This window comes from Schistocerca nitens, chromosome 9 (genome assembly GCF_023898315.1).
Source record: "Schistocerca nitens isolate TAMUIC-IGC-003100 chromosome 9, iqSchNite1.1, whole genome shotgun sequence".
Taxonomy (NCBI): Eukaryota; Metazoa; Arthropoda; class Insecta; order Orthoptera; family Acrididae; genus Schistocerca; species Schistocerca nitens.
In genome coordinates this window covers 446,411,232-446,423,335 of record NC_064622.1, presented here as the reverse complement: position 1 = coordinate 446,423,335, position 12,104 = coordinate 446,411,232, and the positions used below count along the sequence as shown (strand labels likewise).

Sequence of the window (12,104 nt, the reverse complement as noted above, 5' to 3'; positions counted from 1 at the left end):
TTACTGCAGATCTAGATTTCAGCTATTGAATAACTATTTTCAGTGCGTTTAAATCGAGTCGTTTAATGTCGTCAAGCTTTTGACAGCACATGCTACAGCACTGTAAACAACAGTCTCTATTAGAATCTGGTCACTTACACCCTAAAGTCGTATAGTAAGGGACTGGATTCGTGACTAATTGCTGAATTTCTTTTCATTTTCTTTGCCATTTGTATTTAGTACACTGTATCAGTATTTTATATACTGGGCAAGAATTCAGTTCCTGTCATATTAGGGGTATTCGGAAAGTAAGGTCCGATCGATTGCGAAATGGAAACTACAGTGAAAATCCGATAAAGCTTTGCATAGATTTGTTGGACAGTGTCTCTAGTATTCCCTCCGATCGCGTAACTTCTCTCTTTTCAGTTCTGACCACACAGTGAGTACGTAGAGATATCTACAAACAGAGTCTCCTGCCAACTATGAGTGCCTGTGAGAGATTTCGCCTGATTTCGTGCAGCCCACACAGCGTAACTGTCATGCATCTACTTCTTCATGACAATTCTCAGCCCCACTCTGCAGGGCAATAAAGATGCTCTTGCAGTGTTTTGGATGGGAGGTATTTGATTACCTATCATACAACCCGGCTTGGCTGCCTCTGATTTTCATCTCTGTACACATGAACTGCTGGCTACTAGGAACAGAGCTGCAGATCAAAGCAGAGAATTAGCGGAAAGCACAGGCGACTACGTTCCACAACGAAAGTATTAAAAAGTTGGTACACCGCTACGACAAATGCCTGAGTCGGAGAGGCGACAATGTAGGGAAGTAACTGGAAGATGTAGCAAACTGCTGCAAATAAAACGTTTTTGATCTTCATTGTGGTTTCCATTTCGCGACCAATAGGACATTACTTTCTGAATAGTCCTCGTAGGTGAGAGGTCTAGATTAAACTGTATGCAGCATTCGCACCTACACACTGGCTGGAGAGCAATCGCACGAACAACCGCGTCCCGTGGGTGGTTTAGGCTCAAATGTCATGTGCTATTGGCAGAACAACAGTTCTGAGTAGCAAGCCAAAACAACAACAGCAATAACAGCGCTTCTTGTTAACGCCCGGAACTCAGGACTCGACCACTACAGGCATCACTCTCGTCGCCTGTCGTCGTTGCAATTGGCGACAAGAGGCGCAACCACCGCGGTGCTACTACCATTTGCAAGTCATGTGCCGGAAAATAGTCTGCACTCTGTACCTCCACCTCAGCAGTACTTAGGCCGGCGCACGGGCCCGGAAGAGTCAGTTCCTCATTGGCATGAACCCGAGCAATTACTCCGAACGCGCTCCGGTCGGTCATTCGGATTATACTCCCGGCCACCTCCTATGCCGGACGCACCACTCTCTCGCCAGGGACTGACGTACTGACTTAGGCCTTATACTAAACTTCGTTCTGTTAGAGTTTTTCATGGCAAACTTTCTACAGGGCTGACCGCGATTATCGATTGTCAGACAATAGCCTTCTTGCAACTGTTAAGACTAATGTCAAATGAAACTATATGGTTCAAGAGACCTTTTAAAGCCTCAAGCATCTATGATGTATACAGGGTGTTACAAAAAGGTACGGCCAAACTTTCAGGAAACATTCCTGACACACAAAGAAAGAAATTACGTTATGTGGACATGTGTCCGAAAACGCTTACTTTCCATGTTAGAGCTCATTTTATTACTTCTCTTCAAATCACATTAATCATGGAATGGAAACACATAGCAACAGAAGGTACCAGCGTGACTTCAAACACTTTGTTACAGGAAATGTTCAAAATGTCCTCCGTTAGCGAGGATACATGCATCCACCCTCCGTCGCACGCAATCCCTGATGCGCTGATGCAGCCCTGGAGAATGGCGTATTGTATCACAGCCGTTCACAATACGAGCACGAAGATTCTCTTGATTTGGTACCGGAGTTATGTAGACAAGAGCTTTCAAATGCCCCCATAAATGAAAGTCAAGAGGGTTGAGGTCAGGAGAGCGTGGAGGCCATGGAATTGGTCCGCCTCTACCAATCCATCGGTCACCGAATCTGTTGCTGAAGAGCGTACGAACACTTCGACTGAAATGTGCAGGAGCTCCATCGTGCATGAGCCACATGTTGTCTCGTACTTGTAAAGGCACATGTTCTAGCAGCACAGGTAGAGTATGCCGTATGAAATCATGATAACGTGCTCCATTGAGCGTAGGTGGAAGAACAAACTAAAATGAGATCTAACATGGAAATTAAGCGTTTCCGGACTCAAGTCCACATAACATCTTTTCTTTATTTGTGTGTGAGGAATGTTTCCTGAAAGTTTGGCCGTACCTTTTTGTAACACCCTGTATACATGCTGATCGAAACGACTAGTGAATGTTCGTACCAAGGCTGGGGTTCGAATATGGGTATGCTCACTAGGCAGATGCGCTAACCACTACACAACGCTGACACAGTGGCTTTGCACATCTGCACGGACTATCCTAGCACGACTCGCTCCTCAATCAAAATTCCCATTTACGCCTCAGTAGACTTGGTATTCCCCCTAAATTCGAAGAGCGTTGCAGAGGCTCTCCACCTGTATTGCAATTGCACCCCAGCATTGAACGAAATGGGAACTCCTACCTGAGACCCACGCATAGATGGTTTAATTAAATGAAACCATATGGTCCCAGAGACCTTTTCAGATTCCAAATATCTGTGATGTATATATGCAGACTGAATCAACGGATGATCTCATGTTCATTAGGCATATGCTACGGTGCTATTCAAATAGAGCTGGAGAGCTGCTGCAGTGCTATTCGAGTTTAGGGGAAATACCAAGTGGGTTGAAGCGTGGCTAAGGTTGTCCGTACAGTTGTGAAAACCCACTGTGCCAGGGTAGCCTAGTGGTTGGCACATCTGCCTAGTGAGCGGGAGACCCGAGTTATAACCCCAGCCTTGGTACAAGTTTTCATTTATCCGTTCAATCTGCTTCCATACATCATATGATTAATGTATCATATTATATCACTTTTGCAGTTCCGAAAATAAATGTGTTATTACTTGCAGTCTACTCAAGTGCTGTTTTATCTGTATGTAGCGAACCCCAGTGTGTAACAGTTTGGCAACAAGGATAAAGTTTCGACCAAGGCTCAAAGCCTCGTCCGCCATATCAGAATGGCGACGACGGTAAAGCTCTTGTTTGCGATGTTTCCTTCGTTGGCGACGTAGGATCCACGCTGCTCTGTGCATTTTCATCGTTGGCGCAGAGGATAACCGATTTCATTTGCCCAGTGCCTGAATAGGCGACGGTCACAGCGTTTTCAGTCTCATCTGCCGTACCGCTGCTGCCTCCTCCAACCGCCCTGAGCTGCTTCCAGTTGTATCAGCACACTGCAGCTACGGCGGCTCGTCTTCTGCTGCGGACATCAGCTGTCCATCGGGCTCCAGCTCATTTCCATTACAGAGCCTCTCCACGCCCGGCCTCTGATTTATTTACGACTGTACGGAAGGGCACCATCGTCAAAGGCAAGCACAATGAGGTGGTTGCAAACCTTTAAAGAGACAGCCGGTGTCAAAGACGTTCCTTTAAATGGAGGTTTATCTGGACATGCTCTGACAGTTCCTACACCACAGATCAAAGAGCAGCAGCTGTCCATCATGTTTCGCATAATTTTGCCCCCCCCCCCCCTCCCAATTGCAGTTTTAACGAGCAGAACGCTCTGAATGTGCCCTGAATGACACTTTTCCTGAGAGGTGCATGGATCGTGATGGTCCCATCACATAGCCCCAGCAGTCTCCTGATGCCACGAAACTAGACTTCTTTGTGGAGTAGTGTCAAGGACCGCATGTGCACGTCACGAGTCATTGATATTGCTGCCCGCCATGCAAGCAATGAAGCAGTCTGATCTGTTGATACTGCAGTGGTGACTTGTACATTGGCAGAATAATATCCTCTTGATTTCGGGAGCACATTGGAATTATGGCATAACATAAAAAAGTTTGAGAGATGCTTTACAATAAACCACGAAACTCTGTCTGTAATAGTTTCCAAGTTATGAATTTTTCACATGATAGCTTATGGATAACGTGTTGGAGCAGCTGTACAGTCTTTCCATCCAGTCCAGTTTTAGGTGCAGGCCATATCTAGTGAAACTCCAGTTATCGATGGTCCCGACTGGTAGCAGAGCAACATGCGCAAAGACAGCTCCTATCAGTGCCACTTCTAAACCCACATTTATCCAGGTCATAGTTTATGAAAATACGTTACCTGACAGAACAAGCCAAGCACTCAGAAGGTGCGAATGAAAAGAAATGAAACTTCAGGGACTGGGAGAGTATGAAATGCTATTTCAGTGATTAAGGAAGAGAGTGGCATTTACAAAGAACTACATAGTGTGAACCGACTTAGCTGTATGACGTTGCGCGCCTTCTGGCCTGGATTCGTGTCTGATTCGGTTGGGAAGGGTATCATAACGCAGTTGCACCCTGTCCTGAGTCAAGCTGGGCAATAAGCTTACAGTACGGGGATCGGTACCAGATAGGGTTGATAGAAGAGATAGAGAAGATCCAACGGAGAGCAGCGCGCTTCGTTACAGGATCATTTAGTAATCGCGAAAGCGTTACGGAGATGACAGATAAACTACAGTGGAAGACTCTGCAGGAGAGACGCTCAGTAGCTCGGTACGGGCTTTTCTTGAAGTTTCGAAAACATACCTTCACCGAAGAGTCAAGCAGTATATTGCTCCCACCTTCGTATATCTCGCGAAGAGACCATGAGGATAAAATCAGAGAGATTAGAGCCCACTCAGAGGCATACCGACAATCCTTCTTTCCACGAACAATACGAGACTGGAACAAAAGGGAGAACCGAAAGAGGTACTTAAGGTACCCTCCGCCACACACCGTCAGGTGGCTTGCGGAGTATGGATGTATATGTAGATGTAGATAACTGTTGTAACTGGTCCCACACATGTTCTGTAAGGGATAGATCTGGCGATCTTGCTGGCCTGGGAATATCTCAACATCACAGAGTCAGTTCACAGAGATAAGTGCCATGTATGTTCCAGCATTGTCTTGTTGAAAGACAGCACCACGATAGTGTCACATGACAGGTGACACATGAGGACGCAGGATGCCCATGACGAACCACTGTGCCATCAAGGCTCCCTCATTTACTACCAACCGTGAACTGAAGTAATATCCGTTGGCTCCCCACACCATGACTCCAGAATAACATCGCTGTGCCTCTCTAAAACTTTGGATGAATGGGACCTCTATCCAGATCGCCGCCATGTTAGGCAACTGTGGTCATACATGGTAGTACAGAACCGCGATTCATCGCTGAACATTATGCGGCGCCATTCATCAGCAGTCCGTGCTTCCCAATCATTGCCCCATGACAAACGTAGACGTTGTGATGTGTTGTAAGGGAAGCCTACGCATTGGATGGCCAAATGGAGAGCTATAATGAAACCCCTTTGACATTCTGTCAGGTGCTGATAACACTGTCTCACTGGAGTACAGGGTATCTCTGTGTCCTTGACAATGTTTACACAAAATCTGGTGCTGTTCGTGCCCCTTATATACCGATCAGGCACGGTAACAACAGTAAACACCAAGAACACTAATGCACACTGGTCGTCATTCCATCTGTCAGGCGGAATTGCTACTCTAACCATTGCTATACCTACCGATGGTGTGTACATCTAGGATATTTCATTAACATCCGACCATGTCTTTTGGGTGTTTCACTTCTTTTGTCATGTAGTGTATATTCGTATTTAACATGTCAAATCTTAAGTTTGTGTTTATGCAAAATAATTTATTCTTTATGCTGAAATATTTTTCTAATTGATACTTCAGAACTTCAAAAGGAAGAAATGAAGAAGCTTAGGGAGAAGTATCAAAAGATTCTAGATGACATTAAGGAGTTTACTGACCAGCATGACGTCGATGCACTAACTGTGCGCTTCATAGAAACTCAAGAAGAAAACTTTGCTCAGTTTAACTGTCTGAACGACATGTACAATGAGGTAAGCAAGTGTCAGTGATTCCGACGTTAATTTTACATTACATAGAGCTAACATCTTTCTGCACTAAAGAGCATCAGTCATATACTTTGACAAATGGGAGTGAGGCCGAGGAGAACAGAATGACACAATCTGTGTATCTACGGGATAGCGTATACTAAAATACAGTACTGGCCATTAAAATTGCTACACCAAGAAGAAATGCAGATGATAAACGTGTATTCATTGGACAAATATATTATACTAGATCTTACATGTGATTACATTTTCATGCAATTTGGGTGCTTTGATCCTGATAAATCAGTACCCAGAACAACCACCTCTGGCCGTAATAACGGCCTTGATACGCCTGGGCATTGAGTCAAACAGAGCTTGGATGGCATGTAAAGGTACAGCTGCACATGCAACTTCAACACGATAGCACAGTTCATCAAGGGTAGTGACTGGCGTATTGTGACGATCCAGTTGCTCGGCCACCATTGACCAGACGTTTTCAATTGGTGAGAGATCTGGAAAAGGTGTTGGCCAGGGCAGCAGTCGAACAGTTTCTATATTCAGAAAGGCCCATACAGGACCTGCAACATGCGGTCGTGCATTACCCTGCTGAAATGTAGGGTTTCGCAGGAATCGAATGAAGGGTAGAGCCACGGGTCGTAACACATCTGAAATGTAACGTCCTCTGTTTAAAGTGCCGTCAATGCGAACAAGAGGTGACCGACACGTGTAACCAATGGCAGCCCCATTTGCCGTGTGATACGCCAGTATGGCGATGACGAATACACGCTTCCAATGTGCGTTCACCGCGATGTCACCAAACACGAATGCGATCATCATGATGTTGTAAACAGAACCTGGATTCATCCGAAAAAATGACGTTTTGCCATCCGTGCACCCAGGTTCGTCGTTGAGTACACCATCGCAGGCGCTCCTGTCTGTGATCCAGCGTCAAGAGTAACCGCAACTATGGTCTCCGAGCTGATAGTCCATGCTGCTGCAAACGTCGTCGAACTGTTCGTGCAGATGGTTGTTATCTTGCAAACGTCCCCATCTGTTGACTCAGGGATCGAGACGTGGCTGCACGATCCGTTACAGCCATGCGGATAAAATGCCTGTCATCTCGACTGCTAGTGATACGAGGCCGTTGGGATCCAGCACGGCGTTCCGCATTACCCTTTTGAACCCACCGATTCCATATTCTGTTAACAGTCATTGGATTTCGACCGACGCGAGCAGCAATGTCGCGATACGATAAACCGCAATCGCGATAGGCTATAATCCGACCTTTATCAAAGTCGGAAACGTGATGGTACGCATTTATCCTCCTTACACGAGGCATCACAACAACGTTTCACCAGGCAACGCCGGTCAACTGCTGCTTGTGTATGAGAAGTCGGTTGGAAACTTTCCTCATGTCAGCACGTTGTAGGTGTCGCCACCGGCGCCAACCTTGTGTGAATGCTCTGAAAAGCTAATCATTTGCATATCAGAGCATCTACTTCCTGTCGGTTAAATTTCGCGTCTGTAGCACGTCATCTTCGTGGTGTGGCTCTGAGAACTATAGGACTTAACTTCTGAGGTCATCAGTCCCCTAGAACTTAGAACTAATTAAACCTAACTAACCTAAGGAAATCACACACATCCATGCCCGAGGCAGGATTCGAACCTCCGTCCGTAGCGATCTCGCTGTGGTGTAGCAATTTTAATGGTCAGTAGTGTAGGAAGAAAAATTTGCGAAGTGTTGGATTAAGAAGATACTGGTATGAGCAAACAAGTAAGTAAGTCTAACTTTGCATGATGTAACTGCAGACAGAATGACGAGAGAGAATGCTGGTAGCATTTGTGGTCTAAGACAAGGACTTCGACGATTAATGAGGGCCTTAAATGTTCAACCCGAGACAGGTGGGGATAAAGTGTACTGGTATAATTAGGGTGTTAGGAATAGTTAGGAATATAGGTACAGTTATTGTGGTAATTGTTATCTTGGTACGTTCCCATTTCAATGCGTTATTTGTTTTTTCTCTGCATGTAACAGTCTTCCCGCAAACACATCGCTTCATTTACCACCTGATGCACTGTGCGTAGTTGTAACTGTGCAATGAAATGGGCTATGTCTGACGGTCTAGGCTATCCGTTTCGTGTCCACGTGTCCACACTTCAGTACCTGAGCTGCTGCCCAGAGGAAAATAAACTTTAATGACTTCCTTGTGACACGCGTAGTTGGAGATACTAACCAAACTAAGAACATACTATTCACAATAACTATAATTATTAGTGAGCAAATGATGTAAACACTGATGTAACAGTAATCAGTGCACTCTCCTTAGTTATCCCTAACAGCCTGATGTAGTGTGGGTCGCATAAGACATAACACTCCTTTTACACTGTGAAAAGCTGAAGACATGAAAAAGGGGTTTTCGGTGCATGACAGTATACAGTGGGACTTGTAATTTTGTTATATCGGTAACACTCTTGTTTTTTTGTATCGACCGAGATATTGAAGGAAGTATTTTCTTTTGAGTAGGACGATATAATTATCTAATGGCATCCGAAAGCTATGGAAGTCCTATAACGCTGGTTAATGTTAGCGTTAAAATCTGTCGCAAAATCTGAGAAACGTGCTGAAATTGAAATTCAAATCACCCGGACTCTGACATTGGGAGTTTAAAAAACTGTGAACTGGGGCTGTCACACTAGGCTCTAGCTTTATATGCAGCAACAAGGCCTACACTACTAAGATAAAACGTATTTTGGAATCAAAGTCATGAAAGGCTGATACTCAAAAAAATGAGAGAAAAAGTAATGAATTATTTTCGTGAATGTCGGAGTGTAAATAATCAGTGTACGGGTCCAAGAACAGCAGGGTAGTAAGGATGACAAGTATGGACAGCTGGACACGAGGATGTAGAGTGTGAAGTGCTGGGGTGTCCTTGGTGCGGTGAGTGGTGTCATGACGTCAGCACAGCCCCTCTATGGAGAGGTGGCCAGCAGTGAGTCAGTGAGTTCCGTCGGCAGGAACAGAGGGAGGCGGCAGCGAGGCTCGAGTCGAATCCAGGCTCTCTCCAGACACTGGAGGCACTGACGTCTGCAGAACGGCCCCACCGGAGTGGATCTAGTTGGGTGCCTGAAAGCATCAGGGTAGCTGGCGCTAGCACGCCTGTGACTGCGCCTAGTAGCCGGTGTCAACTGAGGAGCCAGCTGGCTGCTGCTGAGTTCAAGTTCGAGTCCAGAACGGAGTCGAAGTGCAGCAAGGCGCCGGCGCTAATCGTTACGGAAGCCCTTCTGACGTCGGGACAGGGCAAGTCCGATATCGATTGATGTGAGACAAGTGCCCATTGCAAGTGATCTCCAGGTGGGCTGGAGCAACTTGGCCTGCTGTAGGGCAGCTTATGGAGTGCATGATGCTGAGGTAGCAGTACTACAATGCCTGCCTCTGGAATATAGTAACAGATGGACCACTAATAATTACTGCATTAACACAGTTTTGCAAATATTGTGTTGCTCCTTAGTGCCCAACTCGATTGTCACTTCCTTCTCAGTAGCTGCGACTAAACAAAAAGTTCTCTCTCTCTCTGAATCTGCTTAGTGTATCCATCTCTTGGTCTCCCTCTACGATTTTTACCCTCCACGCTGCCCTCCAATGCTAAATTTGTGATCCCTTGATGCCTCAGAACATGTCCTACCAACCGGTCCCTTCTTCTTGTCAAGTTGTGCCACAAACTCCTCTTCTCCCCAATTGTATTGAATACCTCCTCATTAGTTATGTGATCTAATCACCTTATCTTCAGCATTCTTCTGTAGCACCACATTTCGAAAGCTTCTATTCTCTTCTTGTCCATACTAGTTATCGTCCATGTTTCACTTCCATACATGGCTACACTCCATACGAATACTTTCGGAAAGGACTTCCAGACACTTAAATCTATACTCGATGTTAACAAATTTCTCTTCTTCAGAAACGCTTTCGTTGCCATTGCCAGTCTTCTCTACTTCGACCATCGTCAGTTATTTTGCTCCCCAAATAGCAAAACTCCTTTAATACGTTAAGTGTCTCATTTCCTAATCTAATTCCCTCAGCATCACCCGACTTAATTCGAGTACATTCCATTATCCTCGTTTTGATTTTGTTGTTCATCTTATATCCTCCTTTCAAGACACTGTCCATTCCGTTGAACTGCTCTTCCAGGTCCTTTGCTGTCTCTGATAGAATTACAATGTCATCGGCGAACCTCAAAGTTTTTACTTCTTCTCCATGGATTTTAATACCTACTCCGAATTTTTCTTTTGTTTCGTTTACTGCTTGCTCAATATACAGATTGAATAACATTGCCGGCCGCTGGTGGCCGAGCGGTTCTGGCGCTACAGTCTGTTACCGCGCGACCGCTACGGTCGCAGGTTCGAATCCTGCCTCGGGCATGGATGTTTGTGTTGTCCTTAGGTTAGTTAGGTTTAAGTAGTTCTAAGTTCTAGGGGACTTATGACGTCAGCAGTTGAGTCCCATAGTGCTCAGAACCATTTGAACCATTTGAATAACATTGGGTAGAGATTATAACCGTGTCTCACTCCCTTCCCAACCACTGCTTCCCTTTCATGCCCCTCGACTCTTATAACTGCCATCTGGTTTCTGTACGAATTGTAAATAGCCTTTCGCTTCCTGTATTTTACCCCTGCCACCTGCAGAATTTGAAAGAGAGTATTCCAGTCAACATTGTCAAAAGCATTCTGTAAGTCCACAAATGCCAGAAACGTAGGTTTGCCTTTTCTTAATCTTTCTTCTAAGATAAGTCGTAAGGTCAGTATTGCCTCTCGTGTTCCAATATTTCTACGGAATCCAAACTGATCTTCCCCGAGGTCAGCTTCTACCAGTTTTTCCATTCGTCTGTAAAGAATTCTTGGTAGTATTTTGCAGCTGTGACTTATTAAACTGATAGTTCGGTAATTTTAACATCTGTCAACACCTGCTTTACAGTTACATCGTTATTATTATTGCCCCAGAAAAATTGAAGTCCCGTATTTAAGTTTATGTTTGTTTGCAGGTACATATTTGCAGTACTGGTACGTACTAACACGTTCACGCCGGCGCTGAGAACTGTGTTTCTTGCTGTGGGGCGTCGCGCTTATTCATGCTTTCCTTCATCTGCTTTTCCTGTTAATCGGTGTGGAGGGCGGTCGTATTTGCGCCCTAGGCTACTATTTCAGGGCATTGACATTTTGTTTTTAAAACAATCAGAGATCATGTCAAATAACTTTACGCTAAATGAATAACAAATTTTGTGATATTTCGTCAGTAAGCTCTCTCTAAGCGTCACACGAAATTATATTCAGAGGTTGTCGTTGCGCCTGACTGACAGGCAATATGTCACACGTTATTGTATTGCTGGTAGCATAATTTGCAGAGTGGAGCGTGAGCCACTGGTGGTATACGCTGTCTGATGGGAAGATCTAGCGTGACTACCAAAACTACGGTTCGGTAGTTTCGACACGCTCCATAAATGACGTACTAAATGGTAGGATTACCGTAGTACTCGTAGGGAAAGAAACACAAATTAATGTGTAAGACAGGAACTGGAAGTCGACGACTTCTCTTTATGTTTGTTTGCTTGTTTGTTTTGCACATAAATAGAATTTCACATAATATATTTTATAAGCAGTAAAAATTAGTTCAACGCGTAACTTACGCCGTTTTATGTAACCGAAGCACTTACTTTTGATGCAAGTAAACTTCAAATACACAAACATAAAAATATATATAATTGTTGCTGTTATTTTGTACTCAGTAGAAATTTCATCATTATGATGAAAGACAAGAATTTCCTGTTATTATTGATAAATACGAAAATTGTCTGTGAACAACACAAAAATTTTTATACAAGTTCGACGAAGTACAGAAGCGATGTTTGACTTTTTTTTTATTATTTCACAGTTTTGTTGAAGAAATTATATTTTCTGGCGTTCTATGATAAATTTGTATTATTTTCTTTATTTTTTTCTGCAACATTCCTCTATTTCACGTTAAAAATTGATAATTTCCGAAAATCTGAATTAGACATTGGTAATTTCAATTTTGCTATAAATACCGTTTACTTTTAAG

At 44.3% G+C, this 12,104-nt stretch overlaps 1 protein-coding gene across 1 annotated transcript in view; it reads left to right on the top strand.

The window, feature by feature from the left end:
• The window catches only part of LOC126203803 (outer dynein arm-docking complex subunit 1-like), a 93,866-nt gene that overhangs the window by 31,329 nt on the left and 50,433 nt on the right, over positions 1 to 12,104 (top strand). Inside the window, exon 5 of the mRNA XM_049938170.1 lies at positions 5,850 to 6,019. Within this exon, the coding sequence (XP_049794127.1) occupies positions 5,850 to 6,019 (170 nt within the window). The remainder of the gene's footprint in view (positions 1 to 5,849; positions 6,020 to 12,104) is intronic.